General features: G+C 41.3%; 2 protein-coding genes and 1 long non-coding RNA gene across 19 annotated transcripts in view; 1 reads left to right on the top strand and 2 right to left on the bottom strand.

Moving 5' to 3' along the window:
• LOC111250955 (uncharacterized) overlaps window positions 1-11,892 on the bottom strand; it is a 94,751-nt gene extending 82,859 nt beyond the window's left edge. For 4 of the 5 annotated variants that reach the window (XM_086990972.1, XM_086990973.1, XM_086990971.1 and 1 more), the window contains exons 1-3: window positions 11,580-11,892; window positions 7,103-7,239; window positions 6,498-6,524 (exon numbers count right to left, since the gene is read on the bottom strand). In XM_086990972.1, coding sequence (XP_086847098.1) covers window positions 6,498-6,524; window positions 7,103-7,239; window positions 11,580-11,747 — 332 coding nt within the window. In that variant the 5' untranslated portion in view covers window positions 11,748-11,892. The remainder of the gene's footprint in view (window positions 1-6,497; window positions 6,525-7,102; window positions 7,240-11,579) is intronic. The other variant, XM_022806988.2, reaches the window with a different exon arrangement.
• The window catches only part of LOC111250956 (LHFPL tetraspan subfamily member 6 protein), a 111,094-nt gene that overhangs the window by 29,256 nt on the left and 55,104 nt on the right, over window positions 1-26,734 (top strand). For 3 of the 13 annotated variants that reach the window (XM_022806994.2, XM_086991021.1, XM_086991002.1), the window contains exon 1: window positions 22,731-23,631. The exons of 9 other annotated variants lie outside the window; for them this stretch is intronic. The gene's annotated coding sequence lies outside the window, so the exon portion shown is untranslated. Of the gene's footprint in view, window positions 1-22,052; window positions 22,495-22,730; window positions 23,632-26,734 lie in introns of those variants that run through there. One more of the 13 variants, XM_086991003.1, reaches the window with a different exon arrangement.
• Window positions 18,511-21,934, bottom strand: LOC147755590 (uncharacterized). Its single transcript, XR_015329150.1, has 2 exons — window positions 20,944-21,934; window positions 18,511-20,107 (listed from the first exon to the last, which is right to left on the bottom strand). It is a non-coding gene; the product is annotated as an uncharacterized LOC147755590 (long non-coding RNA).

Below are 26,734 nucleotides of genomic sequence, written 5' to 3'. Positions count from 1 at the left end.
GGAGCTTCCCAAAGGTAAAATGCTCTAATTGCGAAGAAACTTTTGTATTTTGGCTATCTCAGCACCGAGTGGGTAGCATCTGAACTCACAACTGTGAAGCTTCAGGTTTGATCTTTATCTGGCACTTAGTATTTTTTGAGCCTTTTCATTCTAGGTAGAATTATGCGAAGCGGCATAAACATCATCATTCTCTTCATCCGTAGTATATTGAAAATTGATCCCCACTGTGCTAGAGACATTGTTAGCTATTAGACGGGGGGCGGGAGTACCAGCGTTAAAGGTTTCTATCTTTACAATACGAAATAAGACATTTCGAGCTTTGCGTTCGGTATTAGCGTTAAGCATTGCGCATTACTCCAAATCTTCATCCCTCAGGAAGACAGTGATGTATGCACGGGGTCCTAGGCCAACTAAATTTGGAAAGATTTCTATGAAAGTCGTATAGTAGTTTAATTAGCCGGCAAAGGGGGGGGGGTCCAGAGAAGAGTCGTTTAGGTAAAAAGGCAATAAATGGTAACGTCGACATGACTTAATCGACAAATAGAGCGGTCAATACAGTCGTAGCAGAAATCAGCCATAATGTAAAGTTTCTAAGTTAAGCATACGTGTCCCGAGATCATGTGGTTTTTTATTATAAACCATTAACTATGTGCTCGGCTACCAATCGCTACGCGAATCACTTTGAAAAAGGTTGCTATCCGTTCATGTGGCGGAAATATGAAAGAGTTACAACTGAGGTTGTCTTATGAAGACTATCGTGCAATTCCTGTGCGAAACTGAGAGGCTATTTTGGGCCTACGAACAGGACTGTAAGGGCCGTAAGTTTACAAGGACCTCAGGCGCTGCACTCCAAACGCCATGAAGAATATACAGATGCTCGCTAATGAGACTAAAGCGAGACAGTTTGCGCGCCGTCATTTGCGATTTGCTACTCTTCGGCGCGAAACATCCGACTACGTTCTGCTCTCTGTCAACTAGAAAATGTTCCTCGTTAATGTAAACGTTAATTAAGAGACAACCGCTGGCTCACCGACGACTCAGATGTATAATGATTATTATTAGAGCAAAATTGCCTGCCAGGGTTTACGTTCTAAGTGTTGTATCTAGTGGAGACGACGTCATGCTGCCATATCCCTTTCAGGAAAAAAGAAAATCGTTATTTGTAAGTCAACGAAGTCTCGGGACAAAATTACGCGTAATTCTGTAAGACAGCACTTCCGCTCATAACAGCCATTTAGACTAGAACCGATTTTCTGGTAATTTTTTCTGAGCCCCTCGTAAAACAAACAGTTCCGGCTGCTGAACAGCCTAGATGTTTATGACTTGAATCTTTTGATCAAGTGTCACCAGAAGGTTCAGAGTCGCTGTTTAGAAGTCGAACAACTGGAATGGTTGTGGAAATTTATCAAAAGAAAAGCTCGTAGGAGCTGTCTTCACCAGGCTTATTACTTAAAGAAATTTATAGTTGTCGTTTTTTTAATGCTGGTTTTTAGGTTCATTCAGCTAGGGTACTTCGTATTCCGTATACAAATATAACATTATAAGAGAATCGATTTGATTAAGCTAACAGATTAATAATTCCTCGGAAGTTCTTTTCGAGTGTCTCGATTTTGAAAAGAAACGCCAACGAAAAATTGTATGGCAAACGACCACTTTTTTCTAGGGAATACACGGCCTGTCTAGGTTCCAACTCCATATATCTTAGTTAAGTTATTCCCTGCCGTTCCTGTCTACCCTGGGCTACACCTGCAATTAACTATTTTGGAAATTTTCCACGGGCTGTAACCATGACAACACAACGGCTGCTACAGCCAATTAACAGCGTATCAAAAGACATGGGAAAGGAAGTTTTATTAGACCCATAACAATATTATTAAACAAGCTTGACAAAGTCATGTCCATAGATGAGAAAACCAAAAATATTCTACAGCAGCTAACTGCGTTAAACCTTTATCAGGAATTGCCGATGGAAGTAGAAGCTGACGAAGACGATGCTCGACTTTCTCTCGATGACTCTACTACACAGCGAAATGAAGAAAGCATTATTGATGACCGCGATGAAGGGGCAGTTGTCGATTGCTCGCGCGAAGTCCACTACAGTGTATATGGAGGTACAGACCCAACAGCGCGACATCAACTACGTCAAGAACTTTTTGTAGGCTCTGGGTCAAACGCAGCATTCAACGGCCAATCATCGGTGATAACGAGTACAGTATACGCGTAGCTTACAAAATAGTTTCATGTTTGATTTATTAATTGGATAACTTGTCAATCTTCTGTGTCACAATGACCTTTGTCACTTTATCATATAATCGTTCGTTTATAATTTGGACCCTTATTCAACCTCTCTTCATCTTACGTAGAATTTATACAACTGTCCAAAAAGAAAATATATCTTGAAATGATTCTCATTGCAGTTACATAAGGCGCATGCAAATGAATTGAAATCACTTTTAAATATTGTCAACTGTTAGATACGCTAAAAACTACACCGAATCATACTGGGGCACTTGGACAAGCAGCGTTGTCCAGAGAGGACAAGGTGGTGAATGATGACCTTCAGCAGCTAACCCTGCATCCAGAGGATATGGAACTCCAATACATCGAGAGTCCAGAAACGGATAGTGACCCATCCGTTACGTACGTTTCCACAAGGAGTCCTAAGTAAGTAATGTATTTGGTACGAATCCCACAAGTAATGGGGGTGCGTATAATCATTCTTAAATAGTTTAAAAGTCGTCAAGAAATCCTTTGGACTAATCGGTGTGATTTGTTATGGCCAAGTGTTGCAACAGTGAAATTTCATAGAAAAGCTTAGGGTTATCTGTGCTTCGGTGGCTATGTACAAGCCGCAGAAGGTAGTGTTCTATCACTTTTGGTATCGAAACGATGCTCCGCTGCATATTTCTTTGTTTATGATAACATAAAATGACTAACTCGCCGACATGCGTTACTTATTGAAATTTTCCAAGAAATATTTGTGTTGTATGATTTGAATAGTTCAATCTGCTATTCCCATAAAGCAGTTCTATGCATATGGACGAGCCAGGTTGAGCGATCCCTTTTGCTTTACTGCAGATATATACGGCATGTATCAATAGATTGAACATGACTTTTGTTATCTCGACAACAACATATAGTACACCACAATGTGATGATGGAAGATATTCATAACAGGTGTAAAAGGGTATTCCAGACAAAATACAATCATGTTCGTACATATATACAATTTCCGTCCGTTCTCCGAGGACAGACACGCATTAATTTTTTTATTTCAGAAATATCTCGTCTGACAACAATTCAGCCATCTTGAGCCGTAACGGCATTACCTCACATGTTACATATAACAGAAAAGTGACCCGCAGACCAACTGAACGTAAGTTTTCCACAATTATAACACCAACGTGCATCTAAGTAAGTAGACTAGGAGTCATCAATAACAATGGAATGTTTAATCTCTGAATTTAACACCGTACCACATTGTCGCTGGCAGCAATGCTCAAGCTACACTAAGAATTATCCTCAACTACTTACATGTGGTTGTCCTATTTATCGCACAGGTATTGTTTCGTAAAAAAAAAAATGCTGTTTCTGCACACTTGCAGCATTTCCCGACTCAATGTTGACGATGCCTAATATAATCGATACATAAACGGCTAAAGACTGGTCCCAAATACCAAAAACTGTTTCAATAAAAAAAAATTAATTTTTCTTGCAGGTATGTCAACAACTCGCCGACCCATGAGACCCGGAAGTTCAAAGCAAACATCAGCATCGACGGCTAGAACCACCACTGCCACCGCCATTATGATAACACCAGCCCCATCAACGGCTGATGACAGTTTGGATGCCACTTTAGAGGAAGTCGACTTCGACAAGCAGAGCCAGGTCACCGATGAACCAGATTTAACGACGGAACCATTAACCACTACGAGTATCAACACGACTATGCCGATGGCGACGATGACAGTGACAACAATGACGCCACGACGAAGACCAGGCAAAACGTTAACGAAGAAGGCATCGCAAGCACCGGCAGGCGGTAAATATTCGAAGCTGATGTGGACATATTACAGTTTAGCCGTTCTGCTCCATGTTGCCGCTCAACATTTAAAGTCCTGCTTTATGTGTAGACAAATCTTTCGAGTCTTACCTCAGGTACTAGCAGCATTGCTTCAGATCAATTTATGTCCCACAACGTACTATGTGTGATGTCTATGTCGTCTAAAGGCACTTTTGTTAAACCTCGCTTATATGGGAACCTATGAATGCCAGAGTCAGGCGTGCCTTACCGTGATAGCTGGGCCAGATCGCTCTAAATGGAACTTCGCTCGCTCTATGCATGTTCTTTGCTTTGTATTATTTGGAATTTATAGAAAGTTCTTCTATCATATAAGTCCGCTTTCGTTGTTCGGAGGCTTTCGTTTTACGGTGCACCATACCGTCTGTCTGATAGGGGATTATTATTCGCACTTGATCTCACTTAACATTTCGTACATATTCTATGTAGAATAACACCTTGATAACAAAAATGTGGGTCATATAAGTCTGAGATAGCAGTCTCATTAAAAAAAACATTTCATTTATTCGCATCCTTTAGTAAGTACGTTATAGCTGTAGAAGAAGATATTTCCCGTACACTAGAGCTTATAAGTCCGATCTTATTTTAAAATGCTTTGCTTCACTTGTTTCCCTGACTTCTACTAGATACGACTGATTAGAAGCAAGAATTGTGCGGTTTTTGGAGGTCTAACGTTCTCATGTTACCGCAGTCGCCGTTACGGCGGGTGTCAGGTCGTTTCCATGTCAGGATGGAGAAGAACACTGATAGAACTCGCAGGAAAGCTCTGTAAACAGCTGCAGTATTGAAGTCTATGAGGCCTATGAGAGGCCCTGAGGCGGTCTTTGTTAGGAGGCGAGCGACCGTTCCGTCTCGGTCGGCTGTCCGTCTCGCCGCGGAGAGACGCTACCCTGAAGTCCCTATGAATCTCTTGTTTCCCATCTTTCTCCCCTTGCTGATGCTCGTAGCAAGGACATGCTGGATTATGACGACAGAATTTTCCTCTAGTTCGGTCCCCTTAGTCTTAGGCACGCGTCCAACTTCCGGACGTTCTGTGTTCTGCCTCAGGAAGGGCCCGGATGTGCTGTAGCAACAGCAGCGTGTGCCGTTCCTTTTGCTGCATATAGACGTGGAAATGCCAACGATGACGACTACGACTGCTACTAACAGCAGTGTAGATATCTCCCTCTAGAGAAGTGACGAAGCGAAGAGACCAAACAGGGAAGATAGCAAGAGAAGTGCAACTAACTGCCCCCCGGGCAATAAGCAACAAACTAACAACTAGACGATATTCTGGCTCCGTTACAGCCATCTATCATAATCCACCCACCATCCCGATTCTAGCCATAGTTAAGCATCAGTCCTCATTTTCATCTGGCAGGCTTCTTTTCTCAAGACGGAAACCGACCATCGACGGAACAGACGCGCAACCACGAGACCGACGAGAAACACCGGTCTGTTTCGTCGTGGCTTCAGGCTAAACGAGAGAGAAGAAAAAAGATTCGTAAAAAGTAAGCGTTACGATCTGAGAAAAACCACCAGCATTACGATCCTGCGAGAGAAGGACAGTGAAGCAGTTGCTGCTCCTTCTATGATACTGGTGGTCCAACTCAACGTGCTGTTGTGGGAAGAAAAACGATCCGCCAATCCAAGCTTTGATCTCCTCTCCAGCCAGTACATTTGAAGGGGTCCATAGACACGACTACCGGCGCTGCTATCTCCATCGCCCTGACGTTCACGAACCTACACCGAAGTAACCCGGAGATTACGCCCTCCGCTCTCAAGCTACAAGCTGATGGCATTATAAGAAAGTTTGGGGGTGGGGTACCCCATTTTCACTGTGTAGCCCTTGCGTTGCTCGTTTCTATAACAGAAGAGTCCTAACATTGGATGGTCTCCATGTAAGCAAGCATCCAGCCACAGCCAACTAGTGGGGAGTTAAATCGCTCTATTGGAGCATCCTCTCCCCTATCCTGTGCGCCTACGAGCACGTCACCAGTGCTCGCGATCCTTACCGCGATTTCCGCAATCTGCTATTAGTAAGGGCCTTCTCTTTTTCGTTTTCCTATATATAAAAAAGTAAATGGGCGAGGCCAAGGCAAAAGGACGAAACAGAAAGGGAGTAGGAAAGCAAGGATAAGGAAAGTGGAACTGTCAGTGCTTTACGGTGGAGAGAGTTTGATATACGATCAGATTTAAAGCCACCTGATGGAAACTTGAGCATTTAATGAGATTTTTGTTTGGTTGTCATCTTGCTCGGAAAGTCTGAGCCCATCGCGGCTACGTACGGTCAGGCAGAGTTAAATGATCTAGTGAAGAATTACTACGAATATGTCGTACGACATAAGAAAGCGTCACTGCAGATACGTACCGAAGTTTTAGATGGTACATAGGATATAAAAATGAATAACTGGCTAGGTCTAGTTGAGGCACTTACCTTGTTGATGAAAGCATCGCAGATACACTGAAACAAAAGATAAGAATCCGTTTATAAATTGAATATGATTTATTTTCTAGTAATTTTTTTTACACAGTTATTATAGGTTAAAATGAGCCGGCGCTGAAGCAAGGGTCACCAGCTATAGACGCATAAGGGGCTGATTAGCCGACATATAATACTTAACTTATTAAATCTGCCACAAAACGAGCGTTGCAACAATCGAGTTGCTTCTGTCAAAGTGTTTCTCTCAACAAAAATTATAAAGGTGAGCGTACTCTTGCCCCCCCCCCATAGTAATTTTCACTCATTTCTTATTACTGTTGTAAGACGTCTCATTTTGCTAGAGGACGCTCTCCAAGTAGTGTCGTACCAATTTCATTGAACCTTTAATGATTCTTTAACGTCACGTCAGGACTGTGTCGTTACTTGAAGAGAACGCAATTGCCGGTATTTAATATTAAGCGTCTGATGTAATATAAAATGACTCCAGATAGTCGCGGTTTATCGCATCTTCAAAAAACAGCGCGCTATTTGAGGCACGAAGCCTTGATTATACTTTGCGTTGGAACGAACCTAAAGAAAATTGACGTTAATTTACTTACGATTGCCGATTGCCCTTCATGTAAACAATGATGCCTTCTTCACTGTCGCCTTTATCCTGATAGTGGAACTTGTTACAGCGAATCATTGTTTCCATGAGAAATGGGGTACGCTGCACCTCATACCACGTTCCCATAAACTGGAAAGTCCGTCCATATCGAAGTTGGCCAGTTGTTGCAGCGCCAATTATACCAGCAGGCGAAAGGCGCGTGACATGAGCGGATACATAATAATACAGTAAAATTAAAAATGTAGACTCACAAAATGATGGAAATTCTTGCACATCGACTTCAGCTGAATTCTTGTACACTACATACTGTATATTATTTAGTTACACGATACAGGTTTTTTTTTTTTTTAGCAGAGGACAACTAGGGTTTTAGTAGCTAGTAGTATTTGACAAAACCAAGAAATTGCCTATGATTACACTGGCATTATAACCTGTCTGGTACGCGCTGCGTTCTGCTGCACCCTCACATAGGCCCTGTGTGTCCTAAATCAAAACCAGCACCATTTGATAGAGAAACAAACGGAAAGGCAAAAGTAAAGAAAAAAATCACTGCTTTGACGTAGAAACTCGAGAATGAGATTTAGTGATTATCATGAATATAGGAGTAAACATTCGAAATATGTGAATATACAAGTTTTTTTTTTATATTTTGAATAAAACTATAATTGCATTATATGAATGTTTAATTCCACTTCACTTGGTGGCAATGTATATATTAACGGTTTTTTTTCTCTATTAACGGATGGCCTTTCTGTGCATACCGGCAATCCCATTTCTATTTACAATGTTTATAGATCTCAGTGATACTTCACAACGAAAAAGCAAATATGGTGCTGCGATGGGTCTATGGTGCGATATATTAATTTAGCCCTGCAAACACTACGATACAAGTCTCTTATGCACAGACGTAGTTACTAGGTTTTTTGTTTAAATAAACCGTATCTGTTGTCGCCTTCTTCACACAATCAAAAAAAAAAAAAAGAAAATTAGTGCGTCGTAACAGGTGCCATGAATATGGCGAACTAGTGTACTATACCGTTCAAGAAAATCCTTAGATAATGGCAGTAAGTTCGATGGACCCGCCAGATTTGGTCTTTGTAGCTGGTCCTCCGTACCTGCCACAACAATCTTGATCGTTTTAAGTACGCATGTATATATATATATTAGAGCAAGCAAAGCCATACGATATGTACCGTGTCACTATTTAGAAAAATACTTCGTTCTTTTTTAACTGCCAGGTGCTGTTCAGTTCTATCCAGACGATAAGAAAAGTAATTAGTGGTTCACATGTTTACAATGCTCTATTCTATACCTTGCGCAAATATCAATATAAATAATACGACATAAAGAAATTGACCCATGTTTCGCTAGATAAAGTTCCAAAGCGGACTGCCCGGAAAAATCTCTTGTCAGTGAAGATGCGGATAATACAATGGATCTAAATCCGAAGACGGGCACAGATTATGGTTGATACGAATCTTTATGGCATTGATGAACAATAAAAAAACATGCTGTTTTTACCAACCAGGCTCAAAGGATGCTCGCTATTTTTCGAAATAATTCTGAGGCTCTTTATCAAATGGCCCAACAGCCTGTGTGTCGCCAATTAATGCTTAAAGGAAATAAATAATGCTGTGAAGTATTGCCTGCTCGTACGCTATAATCGTTGTGCTGTCAGGGCAAAGCTCCAATTACCGCATAACTTCATCTAAGGCCGATGTATCTGGTTGCCAGGGGACGACACAAACTAAGGTTGCGACAATATCTTCTTATAGTAATTTCTACATTACCGTTAACAACTGTGCGTCTCGTATTGGTTAAACAGTGTTGCCGTACAGAATTTGTCAAGGTCGCACAAACACGTACAGATACGTATAGAACGATGTCCGTTTGTGTGTCTGGCAAATACATATTATAAGGTTCCTGTCGACCTTACGACAAGCATATATGTTTTAACATTGATATAGCTGAAGGACATATTTAATTCAGTTTTGTCTCGTTTGATGCTGATGAAACGTATTCATTCCATGCGGCTTCACTATCGCATCTACCGCTTTTGAGATTGACCCTAGTAACTGTATCTGGAGCTGTATATAAACCGTTCAACTTGTAAATAGCTTTCTACGATTCGCAGACGATTTCTAGTCATCTAAATCACTGTAACAGGGTTGTGGACCAATGGCCTTACATGTATATAATGCTTAACCTACTTATCTAGTGCACGTACTGCCATCTGCTTTCCCTTAGTCTACCTTCAACTGGAAGTTTACTTCTTCAAACCAAAAAGACTCCTTTTTGCTCTCCTCTCCGGATAGCACACACCCCGACGACGCACAAGTTGTTTTACAATACGTAAATTTTACGTACGAACAGTGGAGAATTTTAGAGGACTGTCCATACCTTCCGAAGCTAAAAATAAGTTACTATCTAATAATTCTTTAATTGCGTACATAGGAACATTCTTGATAATAACAAGAGATATCTAGAGAACAGTAGCAACTTGGAAAATCTGTATAATTGACCCTGTATTAGTAACTGCACGACGTAGCCCCCTTTTTTTTTGCTTATTGCCCTTTCCACCGTAAAAGAGCGAATACGTTACCTGTGCATTGCAGTCCTATATTTACCAGTCCTCAATCTTTTTATTTGTACGTTCCAATCTTCATGGTTGTCAAAAACTTCGTCTTAAGATACGCTATAGATGACTGCACTAGATCGAGACATAGCAAAGGTTACGTACTCTATCCGTTAAGGGTGCGCGGGTAGCGGATACGTCCATTCGAATCAAATGAAAAGATACACTAGCTCAATGTGCTGCTCCACGTATGTAATTCGCATGTTTAGATGAAACGTATTTAAACCGTAGTTGAATTATAGAAACAGGCTCATATGGGACTAGGTAGGTTCAGCCTTTCGACGGATTTGACTACACTGATCGTGGGGCCCGTCGAAGCGTACGTAACTTCGAATGAAGCTAGAGATTCGACAACCTATTCAACTTCAAAGTATTCTATTTTACCAGGGATCTAGAACCTAGCCCAGTGATTGCAACAGAATGGAATATGTGTAGACGATTTATATATTACATGTTACGGCTATAGAAGGTACACTATTTCTCTTTTTGTTATAGGATTTACGATAGAAAGGTTGTGGAAAAGTGTTTGACGTTCGCTTGTACAATTTTGTAAGAATTCTGGTTATGTTGAGGAAAAAGCTGAAGTTGTATACATGATTAGGTTGTCTCAAATGTTCGAAATTTTAATTTTCATTTAACGCCTAACTTACCGTTCAGATTATTGTATCTAGTAAGTTTAGTGTTCACACAAAAATCCAAACAACGGTTTAACAATATTAGACCGTGTTGCCTTCGGCGGAAATCGCAAGTGCCGATACATGCGTGACAAAAGTCGCCGGAATCATGGCTGACAATACAGAACCAGTCTGACGCTATCCTGTAGATCGAAGGGTTAATCGACATAGGCGACTGTTGTTTTTCGCGCATGCTCAATGATAAACTCGTCATTTTTTAGCTAAAAATACAATCCAGTTCATGTTAAAGGCTCATTGTTCGTGCAGCTTATTACAGGGTTGCTATAGGCTAGTTTGTATGCAACGCCAGTCAAGTGGATTTCGATATATTTTCGTATAAAACTGAGTTTAACAAAGAGATTATGCATCAATTGATATACTACTTGTCTATTCTGCGTAAAGAGGAGCGCCACGCGTACGATCCATTCAGTAAATAAAAAAAAAATCGTAAATATTAATAAAAAAAATTTTCTCATCTGACAAATGCATTATCGCTGATGGGGTTTGTTTGTATGTGTCGCGTCGCATCCACGTACGACTTCGTCGTACCACGTCGGCCAACTAGATTCACGTACAGATATCGACAAATGATCGACCCCAAGTGACGGTGTATAGCGAGAACCAACTTCCCTCCTTGGGGTCGCAAACAACGCAGTTTCAGTATCTGAACTCGGTGGAAAAAACCGATCCAGTGTAAGGTGATGCCGATATGGTCTGCCCTCTGTGGATTCAGTTTCCTATTTCAAATCAGACTCTCGTCGAGGAATTTTAGAAGCCAAAACAGTCATTTGGACAGGGGTCGCCTCTTGCCAAGCCATTTTGACTTGACCGAGAACCCACGTTGAACGTTCTACTTAAAACAAAAATCATTAGCCTAGCAAAGAAAGGTGACACATAAATCATCACAGCACGTAATATTAGACTCAACTCGAGTCCAGAGCGCGCGTGGTCCTAGTCATTCGGTAGACCGCCATATACAAAAGACGGTGGGGCTTCCCTCATAGTGACAATCACAAGCAGCTCGTCCGCATCAATCGGAGCTCTCCTACATACTTCAAACAAAACGTCGTCCTCAGAAATCATCTTGAATTAAAGCTGAAAACACTAATTATTTCGTACGTATTTTTAAGGCTAAAAGAGGTAACTGTATATTCACTCACCCTATCGTGATCGAAATCGTCGACGGTCTTAATTTCGGTGGGACACAGTCCTGGCATAACCATTGCATCTGTGCAACGCACTAAAAACAGCATTAACAGCTGAGTCAATCGCACCTGTCCACATAATAACGTGACGAGTGATAGCGCCCGTGCTGGTACGCGCGTCATGTCAACTGGTAACTTTTCCCACCTTCAGGTGCAGAACGCTATGGTCGCCGCCACAGACCTATCTGCAATGTAGACGGAACGGATCAGGCAAACGGGGTTAGCAATAGCAAGCGTGGTCTCTGGTGGAAGATTATGGAAGAGTCTGGACTGCAAGAAAGGAAAAAAGACACTCCCACCGTGTGATCCTTCGCCCACTGTTTCGCGAAGCATTGCCGACCCCGTCTTCTTCGACATAGATAAATGTTAATACAACAGCTAAATAACGACCGCTCTGAATGGCAGGCTACTCTGTAACTGAATAGCGTGATCCTGTCAGATCATAATTTTCTCTTCTGAATAATTAGAACACACGCACCGATAGACATTATCTTCACAGATGAATCTCAGCGACTGAAACAAACCAAAATCGGCGACAAAGATTCATATCTAGTTATTCCTAACAGTATTTTCATATTTTCAGCCTTCTTGGATTGGTAATCACGTGTTGCCCTTCATTCATTCGCGGTGTCCCGTTTTATTATACCTTCAAAATACGATTGATATTTTAATCAATTAACAGATAAGATGCTATTACTTTAAATGTGTTTGCATCAACTTCGCACTTCTGTGATAATTTCGAAAAAGTAATGGGTCATTTTGGTTATGATCGAAGACAAAGCTACAGGAGGTGCCCAAAAGCCATCGTTATAGCAAACCTATAACAAACCGCTGTCATCTAGTTCTCGCCAAACTATTGTACCTCTAACCCCTCTAACTATGCCAAAGTGAAAATTCATCTCGATTATATGGAAAGAAGATGTACACTCTGCAATAAACAAATGTATTTCACTATATTCTGACAGGAGTTGCTGACGCATCTGTCTAGCCACACCGTGTCTGACACAAACTTCACGAAACTTGTCTAGTATTCAACGTTGCTTCTCAAAGCAGAGCTACGTGATTGTATCTTTTTGGAATTGCCCTGCCTCAAGTCAATATTAAGCATTATTATTAATAACATAAGCATATTAAAAGTTCCCAGTTGAAACAATCATTGTGCTATATTGTGTTCGAATAGTGTTTATTATAAATCATTTTAATATAAGACACACTGCGAAAATATTTTTTTTTTACATGTAATTTGTGCATTTAGTCAATTCGGTAACTTGATAATACCATTACACGCAGGTATACTACTATATGATAAATCGGTGCTATAAATAAAAAAAATATAGGCACGACTTTGAGGCATCACTTACTTTAATTAGCATAGGAGAATTTTTTCCACAGTTCACTATTAACCTATTAACAATGTGTCGTATGTATGGTATATGTAACAACTTGAATGACAAAACTGCTTTAAAGCTTCCGAGTTATTTTCCGCTTCTGCTATCAAAGGTCTCCTGCTCAGACCAGTTCATCGGGTGTAAACACGACAGCGCAAAATGCCTCTGGGTGTCTTTTGAGGTATGGGGACGAATGCTAGATAATGTCTAGGAAGAATTTTTGCGTAAGCGAGTTTGCATTCATGTGGAGATCTTGTCCTTAAACAACTAGTTAGCATTAGTATTTTAAAAGGAAAGATTGAATCTCACTAGAATTACTTTTGGCCTATATCTCGAGCCTATACCGTTAGGCGTTCCGATTAGACCTTCACCTCCTAGCACGAAACGAAGTGTGTCTACGCTAGTATTTGAACCTAGACCATAACGTACCCTTAAAATTTGCAGGCAGATACGCTAACCACGATGTCGTCACCCCAACCCCACTTTACGGCGGTTTCGTTCTGGTGTTTCATTGTACCCAAAGCAGAAACAACGTTTTTTTCTTAGCATGTCTAAAGATGAACTTTTAGGTCAAAACTGATGCGCAGCCAAAATAAAACAACCATTTAGTGGAGCTATATATTTCCTACGGTTGAGCTACTTTTCTAGGTTGACAGCGTTTACGGCTTTGTGGCATATTGCCCCGCAACTGACGTACGAGAGTTCTGAAGTCTCACGGTACCATTCCAAAGCAGACCTTACCCCCTGATGAAGAGAATTGACGTAATTCCATTAGACCTTTCACCGTCCGAGCGAAAAGAAACGCATAAAGCGAGTAGCCAAGTGGAGAGCTCTAGCAAGCCTTACATTGCGAAGCGGGCATCTGCAGTTGCGGCTTTGTAAGAAGTCAACATAACTTCTGAGAATATATTCAGCACGCTGGAAAAAGGCTTGCAGAATTTGAACACAGACTGATGAAACGTACTTTCCGAGCGTTGTAAGAGTGATTATAAAGATCAAAAATCGTGAACTTCCCTGATGATCTGCTATGCAAGGTCGTACTTTTACTGAACTAGCGAAAGCTGTTTGTCTCTTCCTAACTCTTCTTCATAACGGAAGGCGAAGATTACTGTTACGTATGAAAGAAGGCTCTTCAGGCTATGTTCAATTAACAAAGGGCTATTATAGCCAGCATGAATAATGTGATATAGAGCTTGGATAATGATTGTTTAGATTTTAGGCCGATTTTCGCTAATGATTTGCGCTACGGGTCTTGAGTAGCTATTGGCACTCAGAAAATTTCACAAAGTACTGTTTCTCAAGTCATATCAAATTATACATACAAAACACGGACAAAGAATATACATTAAACCCACTTTTTTTTATATTTATTGCGTGAACCAATGCACGATGACCTGGATAGGAGGTCGCTTTAGAAAGCTGCACTCTTGAATATAGTCACAAAACTTATTCCGATAAAAGTTATGACAAAAAAAGAAACTATTATTGTAATCTATACGTGCACAAAGTATGATCTATAGTGTCTTTTCTTAATATTTGCGTTGAAGCCTTACCCACCGCACTGTTTTCGAAGGAAAACTTAATCACGTAACCAGCTATAGATGCTGTAAAACAAAGGAACACTGAGCACATATAAAACGTACTAGAAAATTAAGATATCCAACTTGTGTCCCAGTGTACTCGTTTAGATTGATGTTCTTCAGTTTGTGCACATTGTTCCATTCCACGAAGTGGTAGATGAAAATTCAAAAGTTTGAGAACCTAAAAAAAAAAACTAGAAACGAAAAAAGTCCTTTAACTAGATCACAGTAAACTTCTTCCGATCACTAAACCGACGAATCAACAATAAGCTCAGGCCTGACTATCGTTCGGTGGCCAAAACCATTCGGTGAATTTATATGCTTTTGGTGCGCTCATCTCATTTCCATGCGAATTATCACGGCGTCCCCCCGATATATCTGATGTTCCTGATATTATGTCTGTCGCTGATAATCGTTCATTGATCGTTATCGCTATCGTCGTCATGTTATAGTCAGTATTGCAACGATGTTATTAATGTATATGGTGTCTGTTTTATCACGGTCGGCAATTGCTGTTTCGGATGCTGCAACGCGTGAAAAATTTCAACTGGCGGAATAGCAGATCTGTAAACCACTACAGCAGAACAGTGCGCAGACGTACGAGTGCCTGTAAAAGGCCATTGAGTGCTTAAAAAAGGAATACGGTACGCGGAAGTGTCTAAATAGGACCAACTCTTGCTGGTCCTATTTTGATCCAGTGCAGAAATTTCCAGTAAGCTTGTGCTTGGTATTGGCAAGCTTAGGTTATTTATATTTTTATAGTATAATATATTTTTAACTAAAGAATTAGCGTCGTACCTTCGAACAAACTTACCTACGCACGTACACCACCCAGTGCAATACAGTAGATGATAAATATAGCAGCACTTTGTCAACAGTCCGGATCATTGCAACGCCTACTTAGCTAGTATAAAAGGTAACAACGTCAAATAAAATTCCTCACCGGGAATTTTTTTGTCAACTGACCTTATCTCACGATATCTCTCTGTCTAGAATTCTGAATTGTAATCTATTCTATGATGAGATCGTGCGATTGGGCCCAGAGATATTAAGATCACTTGCACGCAGCGCCGTCACTGCCGTCGTTGCACTAGATATTCAGGTTCGGTGAAGAGATGAGCAAATAATTAGTCGTGCAGCTTCACGCGACCGAAGTCTGCGTTAAGACCTAACCGATATATTTATGCTATAAAAAAATATGTTACCAATTTTGTGACGAATGCACTATCTAGCTACAAGCTTCGACGAAAAGTTGTATCGGTTGAACGGTTCTACGATTCTTGTTCAAGGTCTCGCAACTTCAGCTTTAGCAAGGATATTGAGACATTTGCCAGCTAAATGGCTTAAATATAGGAGAGAACCTCAAACAAAGGTCAGCTCCCAAAGAAACGCTAATTATAAAAAGACTAATGAGTCATAAGGTTTTTGCTTGTCTAAGCTTAAGCAAAGCACCGTCGAAGTAGAGCTTTTCTGAAATACGAATTCCTAGGGAACGACGTACTGCGCAAACGTGATCAGCTCAACTAAAGAAAACGTGGTTTTGAAAGATAGGTAGATTTATGGGTGCTTTATATAGATACTCGATTTGGAGACATCGTTTTCAACATTAAACCATAATCCACTTGCTTCGTTTGTTCCACGCAGTACGCCATATTTGAGAAGATTTCAGCGTACGTATATCTTGCGGTAGCATGATATTATGTTTAAGTTATCGGTAAAAACATGTTCAACAAAGCAATCTAGACGGGGCTTGCCCAGTGCTTAGAAAAGATGATAGTCATCTCGCGAAATTTACTCCGTCTATACGTTATAAGGATTACTGTTTCGGAGCCGTTACGCAAACCATTTTTCACGTACAACTTACCCGAGGCTGGGTACCCGCTGACGACGAAAAGTTCGTAACAAACCTGTATTGTTCGGTAAGGACGTGACTTGCTAATGCTACTATTCAGCTTAACGTTGCATTGTCGGCTAATATGACCAATACGCAGACGCTTAGTAACTTGTAATGACAACTTATTATTATTATCTGTATTACGTGTTGTTATCATCTGAGAAGATCCGAGTAAACAATAGTTCACTCATAAGCCTTGGCCAAGGCTAATTCGACCAAGTAACTCGGGGCGTTGACAAAAACCCACAAAATAAGTGTACTTCACAATAACATTTGCATTCCAGTATATATGCTTATAGATTTACGTAAGGCAGCGCATCTGGATGAATGTTTATTATTCGAGTGTCCTATCAACGCGTTCATCGTCCGTTCATTGAGCTGACTTGACTGTCAAGCGATAGACAGCGTCTTCGACGGCGAGAGGATTCAATGAATCTAACGAGGTCATCTGTTGCAAACATTTCACAGGAAGTTACTTCGCCTCATTTGAATCAATTTTATCTCAGGACAAGGTACTTTTGAATCATATTTAGTTTTCAGGCTTCGCCCGACAGCATCAAATGTGTGTCTGTGTTCACTGGTCGACTGTGTGGACTGTGGATATCTCGTGCTTATCTCAGAGGCACGATCGTTATATAGTATCATTTCTAGCTATTGATCTTCAACGAGATGAAAATAGTGGTTCGCAAAATGTACTATACTCTCCCGAATTTGTGAGCAACGTGAACGTAAATCACGCAATGGACGATCTATCTGTTTCTAATGCGCCATTTGGTGTCACCGCTTCGAAGCGTAACAGTCACTCCGCTCGTCAGCTGAGAACCGCTGGCTTCACCGGGTACGCCATGGGCTGTTTTTTTGCGTACTCTCCAAATATCGAGCATATCGAGATATGCTACAGTGTCTTATGGATTAGCTTGCATTTCGCTATAACGAAATAAAGATCGACTAGGTTTTTATCGTTCGGAGCAGATTGAGTTTGTTGCTTTTGACCAAAATGGTCGTCGTTCCCGTCGCCGTTTCTGCTAGCTATTAAGCCATTGGAGTGCTATGCATCCTAGAGGCGTAACAAGATCACTACGACTCTTCCGTGCGTTCTAGCCCTAACTTTAATGTAACAACGTAAACAAAGTTATAGATCAACGGACCCAGCACTATGGGGCCTGCATTAATGGTGAAAGCGAGAAGATCTCGTGGGACGATAAGCATTGGGGCAACCAGATAATTCCCCTGTACCCGCTTCTGTGATCTAACCGGCTGACGTGTAACCCATCGTGACCGAGCATCGGAGAGCTTCAAAGCCATAGTTTCGTTGTAGTCACTGGTAATCAGTAAAGCTGTTCAGCTAAAGCCTACAAGTAAACTGTTTGTTTAGTCCGTGTCTGAATAAACAATGTTTCGACACTTAATTCGATTTAGGCTCCTGTTCAACGCTTGACCTGTTTGCACGGTATTGTGTGCCTTGTGTGAGCATCTGTGGGGACACTATAGAGAATCGCGATTCGAAACGTTAGTGGGTTTGCGTGCGTGCGTGCGTGTGTGTGTTTGCATGCAGTAAAGGGACTCCATACGTACCGCTAATGGTACTGAGTAACGCTGAAAGCTGTGCTCGGGAAGCGGCCGACGTAAGCAATGAACAAGAAAACTCCGTCATACTTACACCCGCTTAACTCCTATAACATGAGCCATGCTATGACGAGACCCTGCTAGGTAATCGAACAGGCTTGTTTGATTAATAACGGGTACGTAAGGCCCAATTGATGGCGAACAAAAACTCGTTGCGCGATATCTGTAAAGTGCTAATGCTGTCCAAGTGATGCCAAATACCATAACTCATACGACTGGTGTTTATACAATATAAATATACACGTCGACCCATCAGAACAAACAGAATCCCGCACTCGTCAGGAGGGGTCATTGGCTACCATGATCATGGTCATGCGTTACAAAATAACTTAAAAATACCGCTAATCTTGCATAATAAATATCTTGCGTATGGAAATGCTCCCATCGGTTATCTCCAGACTAATCAATGAAGGCGTTGTTTGTACAATGAAGGTCCATCGTAAGAGTTTGTATGTACTAATGCATCATTTCCTATAGCCAAGATGACGTGAAAGTCCTGTGCCGCCGTGCTCCGTGGATATTGCCTTAGTTTAATTTTCAAAGTTTTACTCGAGCCACTTTGCCTGTTCGAGATACATCTACTTTATACTATTATTAGCATTTCAGTAAAACTCCTCCAGCCAAGACAGCTCCATGGAAACTCGCAGTTCACGATGCCGAATTTACGGCGCTCCGGTTTGTATTCCGACAACAGCCTGAGTGTTAAGGTTTTGCATATGTCTATTTCTCTTAAATAAAGAATTTCTAAGGAATAAGGTAGAATGACAAATTGAGGTGAGTTTTTCCACCGCAAATGACTTTAAGCTTGATGCAGTAAGCTTGATGTTAAGAACTGTTAACTTTCTAAAGTTTCCTTCAAGGGAAAAAACAATCTATTCGATTGCATACTTTTGGGGACCACCGATTCAATTAAGAAGATTGGTCATGCAATCGTTCTATAATAACAAATTTATTCCGTTAATTTGTTATTAAATACGTTCTCCATAGACTTTTCAAGTTTGCCGTCTTCGTTGTTGTCGCTCATGTGAAGTTATGACTATCCCTAAGACTAGCTTGTTTCTTAACTATTATATATGTATATCATGGCATATGGTTGTTTCCGGTCTTTACATTTTGTTAACTTTGCATAAAACGTACTCCAATCGATATGTGTTAATAAAGTGCTAGCTATTATATATTTTAGGCAAGATCGAAAAAAAAAGAGTGAAATATAGATTTGATAGAAAATATTGTTTTAATCAGTTATAGATAGACTGGGCAAGAAGAGGCGACAAAAAAAATTGGGCCATTTTCAATAGATATAGATATTTTCTCTCTATAGATTTTTTTTCTAGTATCAACCCCTGACAATAGTTTAAGAAAGAGCTGTACCTTTCGAGGTACTTTCACGACTTCCATTTTTTTTATAAAAGAGGTTATAATGGCCCATGAAAATCTAGCTGACAAGATACATGTGTAACGCGATTGTAAAAAGTCGACTAAAGTTTATAAAATTGAAAGCTAACGTTGAATTAATAGAAAGCACGCAATGGAGCACGTGGACACCCCTTCACCTCTCCCCCCTCCCACACATTTATTTGGCACACTCTGTGTCTGATATAGACGGTTTCAGATACAGTGTACTATCAGAGCAACTCGGATTAAAACTTACAAACGATGTGGCTAATATGTGCGGCTGCTTTTCAGTGGAATCGCCATTAGAGGTAGCGTTGTCTGTACTCCCGAAGTTGGAGTTCCTTATAGAAGATAATAGTGCCATTAAAAAGGCGAGGTGGGCTAAGGAAAAAAAGTCAGTTTGAACATCGCCATATCACGAAGCGGGCCCAATATCAGATTTGCCGAAACTTCGGTGGGCGGTTGGCTACTGAACTTTTTTTTTGAACCATTTGTCCTATCATGTTCGACTCAGCTTGAAAAAATTATATTATTAAGAGAATATTAAAAAGGGTGTTTGCTTCGGTAGAAACTGTTGAGTGCGAAACGCTTAAAGCCATTCTGAAAGTTAAAGAAAATAGAAGACACATTTAATTCCATGAAGTTAGAATTAGGTCAAACGACTATTAGGACATATTAGGGAAACAGGATAGCATTGTCAGTTGAGCTGTGTTTTACAGGTTATCACAATATGTGATATATCGAGTGCGTTAGGTGTCGGCGTTAGGCAGAATTGACCTGAAATCTGCATTTTCTGAATACTGTCAGTTTTGACATCTAATAATAACGGTAGATAAAATAAAAGTAAGAGACTTTACTACGTTTTAATAACCGTTCTTCTCATTATATACACGGGATATGGTGACAATTTTAAATTTTGAACCATTCCAACAATTCAGGAGTGTCCATTTAAACAGTGTATTTATAACGTTCCGGAAACGGCATGTCCGACGCACGACAGCAGTAACGTTACACGAAGAATGCATATATTCCATAAGGGGTTAAATGATGACATATAGAGTAATCAAAAAATCATACACACTTTAGCTCTTCATATAGTTATGCTTAGACAGCGTTATTATTTTGATATAATTTTCGTAATTAATTGAACAGTAATGTATTATTATCCGCGGCAACTTATAACGTTACACTGCAACTTAGAGGTGGGCTGCAATTTGTTTTATAATTAACTATGCGATGTTTGTATTTAACTAAAGTAGTACTGTGAGTAAGGTCCTTGAATCTCGATTGCTATTTGCCATGCCACTGCTGTCCTTTTTGTCCTGCGCCGTACCGGTTCTAAGAACTTCTGGCTGTGTACCTTCACCTCCATCCGAGGAATCTCAATACTCAAGCTTTTTATTTTCACTTTTCTTTTTTGGCCTGGGATCACATACCTGACTGGACACCCAAATACCACAGTGGTATACCAATCGACGACGACTGGTATCTCGATTGGAGCTCCGGCTTGTTCTGTTCCAGTGTCCCGTTTGGCGTCGTCGCTTTCGACTTTTCCTGGCACTTTCTCCCTGTTTCGTTGCGGCGGTCCCCTCTTGGGCTTCATCTTTCCCACTTTCTTTTTCGAGCTTTTTTCCTCATAATCTCGTCCACATGGCCTGATCTGACCTCGTGGTCATTTCCACTTTCCACGTGGTCTCTCCCCAACTTCCTTCATTATGTGACTTGGCCCCGCCGTCTTCAAGATCTAGGGGTTTCTTAGATCGGTGACGACACAGTTATCTTTAGTGGCCACGAAGTATACGAGCTTCATGATAGAGCATTTCTCGACTGCCGCTGCTGATCGCTGTGGGCTGGGTCCACATAATTGGTCTTCGACTCCACCAAGATTTTGTCCACCAGCTCATCAAGCCCTGTCGGCTTTTACGCCTGGTTTCCAACTCTTTTTCACTATTACATGCCTTCTATTCATTTTATAGGCTCCTGCCCTACTTCCACAAGTTCCGTGATCCACATCTTGGTTCTGCTTGCCGGTGGGCGCCCTTGCGCGGGTCCGTCGTCTGGACTGTCGATAGCTGCTTTTTTCTAGCAACGGCAGCACAGACCGCAGCAGGGTATCGTATGCATCTTTCCATTTCATACACATGTGGTGACGATTGCGACGGCCTGCTATAGGCCGTGAGGATAAGAAGCCTTGTTTTCTTCTTTCTTTCGTTCGTTCTTCCATTGCGTTGTCGGATCCTACCCTTGTCTGGTTTTCGTCTCGTCGGTTGCGTCGGTATCCGCCTCAGTTGTAGCTGTTGTCCTACTTACGGACTCAGAGTCTGTATGGTCGTCCGTTTTGCCTACTACGGTTACTGCCACTGCTGCTGTTGCTGTGGAGTTGTTCGCATAGACATCGCCTGGCCATGGCCTTTTCGGCTGTTTCTTTGCGTCCGTACTCCCTCCCCTCTCCCACGTGGGAAAGGTTCCCTTTCCCAGCGATCGCTATACCGTCGTGTTCCCGTCAGACTACCTAAGCCTGCCAGTCCTGCGCGCCACTAAAAGAAGACCCACAAACGTTCGGCTAGCCGTCTTGCTGTTAGCTGTTTCTAGCTGTTGCTGCCTGAACGCTTTTTGCAAGTGTGAAAACACAGGGTTCGAGGATCAGCGGCAGCCGCGAGGATTGATCCGCATCAGCTCCCTGTGCATGTTGTCATTTACTCTTCTCGCGCTTGAAAGAGCTTCAAAAAGTGCTCTTTATAGTGTTACTTCTAATCGTACCGGAGGCGATAATAGTTTTACGACTATTCGCGCTTACTCGCGTCAGTCTCTCTCTGTGTAAATGCGTACATATATGTGTATGTTTGTGCAGTGCTGACCTACGGGAGCATGTGTCGACATTTCCGTATTCTCACAAAGAGAAGCTTAGTTGCGTCGGGTGTTAGTAACGGTGACGCGCGTCGTTCATTTTGTGCAGTATCGTGCAGCTTAGAGCCACTGGAGAAAAGGTTTATCCAACATAGAGGAAACCACCTAAAAAAACTAAGTGGATCACATGTGATTTCTAACACAACATCACACGAGTGATGTTGTGTTAGAAATCAATCACAGCTAGCTAAATAATAAAAGTTAAACCATCCTACCAAAAATACCGAATGCCGACAACGGCTATAACAAACAGATAGAAAATGAAATAGTTTAATTGGTAATAACGTTTTAGCCCATGTGTTAATGTTGCGGATTGATGTGCAGGTAATAATTCAAAATACAAAACTTTTCCAAACAAAGTAGCAGGTGTCTACTCGAAAAGTGTTATACATTCATAGCGTTTCGTATAGCTAGCCGCCTTGTTAGCGCAAGGTGTCAGGACCTCTGATGGGCCACTGTTCCACTATAGCTGTCCTCAAGAAGAATGCATCCGTGTTTACCCTGACAGTTAATCTGTAATCTCGATATAAAGCCTTGGAGAAGCAGAGTCACGACCGTATAGGATCGGAACGACAAAGCAAATAGCAAAACAAAGAATTGTCATAGACGCCAAAAAGCCAACGAAATAAATCTGCGAGCGCGGAGGTATCTCGCCTGCCTTTCCTTGAGAGACCGTAAGACGCGCCTCTTACTTAAGGATACGATGAGAACGAAGAACTCTTAGCATTCTCAAATTTTTTCGCGTACGCAAGTTCATAGCACTCCTGCTGTCGCCTCGGCTGTGGGTGGCGGCTTTGAGGCTATATCGCCGTCTAGAGACCATTGAAAGAAAAAAGTTTCCCGTTCCGTTCGACAAGAAGCCCTGCCGCTGGCTGGCGTCGTTTGTGCGACTACACTCTTCTACTACTGTCGGCAGCGTCGCCTGTCTACTGCTACTGATACTGGCTTTTGCCTGGTTCGGAGGTCGTTGCCGTTGCTTCTACGCCGGCGCGTCGTCGTAGGAGTTCGGCGCGGGCTTTTCATCGTCACTGTTTCCATCCGAAGCTCACTGTCACCCTTTTCCTGTTGCTTTTTCTCGTCGCCACTTCTGCCAGGCTGCTGCTGCTGCTGCTGCTGCTGTTGCTGGAAGACAGCAAACGAGTGAGACACGCGTGTCTGTCACTACGAAGGATGCATTCTTGATACCCCCATCTGCTCAGCGCTTTCCGACAAGTCCGGTGAGTTTTCAAGACGGTAGACGAGTAACTCCATTTGAAGCAAGTGGCTCTATAAATCCTACAACGTAATAGCCCTCGGATACCTTTCACTAAAGCTAGGACAGGTCCAGAAGATAGAGAAAAATAGAAAAACGAAAGCTCGAAACAAAGCTGCCAGTAGTAAATAAGTAAATAAAAGATGAATAGAGTAGAATACGCGATACCTGACACGACTCTCATTATGACTTGACCTATGACATACGTTTCCTCAATAATTTTTGGAAAAAAACTACGCAGTCATATATGAGCTTGTAGATTAGTAATAAATAGTTGACAGCGAGTAGAAGTTTGGCCTTAAAGAAAATCTGTTTCAGATGAAAAAAATCGTAGGGATGAGTTACCAATATTTACACACAGCGATCATTGTCAGAGATTTAAAAAAAAAAAACGCTTTCCTTAGATAGTGAAGCACAAGTGGTTTGTTCGACAGTCGCAACAAAGGAGATGTCCTTTGCTAGCACGGGACGCAGGATACGTTAGTCCAAAGACTAAAAAGTTGGACGTCATTGAGGGTTACAAATTTGGAAGCCTACATAGAAAATGTAAAAGGTTCAGAGGGGCGGGGGGGGGGGGGGTCTTGCCGTATTTAAAGCGTCTGTTTGGTAATACGAGTTTTTTAAATTGCCCCTTAAGTTTTGTTTGTGTTACACCCTCGTTCGGAAACACGAACCCATCAGAGTTCGTTGATGTGAGAAGTAATCCGTCGAACGACACATAAACGTTTCATAATTCGCGCCACAATAGAGAAAGTCATTTTCTTATATTTACAAACTAAAGGTTGGACATTGAGCATCACGGTCATGGCGTGTATTGTTGCTCGTATTTGAGATGGCGGCACGTGCAATAATCCGTCATACCGTTGGAACGAGCGACTGGGATAACTGCGCTCGAGTGCCTACACAGAGCAATACAAGGAAAATGTGTAGAATAACCATACATTTTCTATTCGATGTTTTCCTCCTGTTTTAACGCGTTTTTTTACTTTTAACACAAAACCCTATCAATATAGCATGCCATTATACGCATTGCATGAACTATCACCGTGGTACGACGCTTATTTCATTTTCTATTATCAGACGCTAACAGATATTAGCAGAGAGAAAATCGTTCCATACCGGTTCCTGTTCATATTAGATGCTTGATTGTTTTAAGAGCTATAAGAGTTTCTATTATAGCTTCATACACAGAATGTGCATTCTCCGCTCACTGTCTCAACGTATTTCTACGCTATTTCGACGTGGTTAGCGCACGAGAATGACTTGGTTTCTGATAGCTAGATTTGGCTGTTTTATCTTCTATTTGGGTGCTGGAGATGGACCTATTAGGAAGCTGGCTTGTAGTATAGTCTAATATAATGTGATACAGAGAAGGTTCCGGCGAAACGACACACATTGACACATATGATCGGTGGATGTTAGAGAAAGTGGGAGAATAAGCCTAAGGATAAAACTTCAACAGAGGAGCAAGGTAAACGGAACAGCAAACATTTCCAGGCGAAATTGTTGGTTATTGTTCCTCAGGTAAATTGAATTTCGTCAGTGCTAGGTTGAGTTTCTGGCAATGGTTATTTTCCGTAGCAAAGAATACAAACGCCTCTTAGCAACTCTGAAGACGGTACGGCACTGGGTCTCAGGGGGACAAAAACGTTCTCACATGGTTGACGACGTTCGATTAGCTAAGAAGAGGACAGTTAATCGAAATGTACCCGAACAGATAACGTTAACATCAAGCATTTTTACTTCAATTTTATAAATCGGTATTTGTCTTGATCGCTTACTTTCATGTTGTTACTACTGTCATTATCGTCATCGTGACGATCATGGTTGTTGATACGTTGACGTACATTGTAGTAGCTTTAGTTTGGATTTAGGACGTTTCTAGGCTGATAAAGGTTGACATTAAGTCGACTGTTGTTACTATTTATATTCATTTCCGTCCATGTACATCTCTTCCAGTCCGATCGCCTACCTAGTAGGTCGCCGATAATTTCGATAGGGCTCCTGTTGGTTGGATGCTAGCTTCAGACCCATAACTATTACTAGTACTCAGTGTTTTATCCTATGGTACGCTCTATGAATGCATCTGTACGCAAGTTTCGCAGTAGATGAATTTAAAGCCGTTGCTTCGCTTCTGCTTGGCCAACACGATCCCAGTGCAACCATACTCGACGCTCGCGTCGTTCGTTTTATTGACGTCGCTGTACGTTCGCCTTGACAAGGGACGACGCTCTGAAAGTTATCGAGAAGACGGTAGAGAAGGCGACGTTAAAGGGATGTAGGAATAAAAGCAAGCGGAAAATGACAAAGGATCAACAAAGTCGATGTATATATCGACATACATTCGTATACCGAAACAGTAAGCTGAGACCATTGTAACGCTGTCGTCGTGAGTTGTACCAGCAAAAGCATCACTCGAGCGTTGTTTGGGCCTTTTTGATCGCCTGCAGAGAAGATCACGTAACGAGTAGATGGACTTCTCTACGTTAATATGAAAGAAAAGTACGAATGTTTTCATCGAAAACGTTGACGACAACCCATATTACATAAGATAGCAAACTATGTGTAAAGATAGTATATATTCAAATATCTTTCTAGAAATTATTCTATTGAAGAAAAAAAACAATCAGCTCAAATCCGCTATACCGCCTGTGAATACAGATCAATCAGAGAAAATAATCTGGTTTATAATAGCATAAAGGAAGAAGCAGAGTCATCAAACAAAAGCTAATTGACATTCAGAAAATTCAACGAACTATCTTCTGCTAGACAAAAGTTAAAGCGATCCGAAAATATGTGTTTCGACCAGACTCACAGCAATGGAAATATCGTTTGAAAAGACACCTGATAAAAGTGGAAAAGGCAGCCGGTATTTGGCAGATGCCTTTTTTTTTTTGGTAGTGGTCTCTTCACTCGGAGTTACATTGGATACCTAGTTTGAATCCGAGTTCTAGTGAACTCCATTAATTTCATGTAATTAACGTATGTTTATTATAATAAACTTATAGCATTAGAAACCTTGTTGACATCGCTCTTGATATGATTGTAAACGCAGGGCGTACCTTTAG

This window comes from Varroa destructor, unplaced genomic scaffold (assembly GCF_002443255.2).
Source record: "Varroa destructor unplaced genomic scaffold, Vdes_3.0 BEIS01000005.1, whole genome shotgun sequence".
Lineage (NCBI taxonomy): Eukaryota > Metazoa > Arthropoda > Arachnida > Mesostigmata > Varroidae > Varroa > Varroa destructor.
This window is presented reverse-complemented; position numbering and strand designations above follow the sequence as displayed.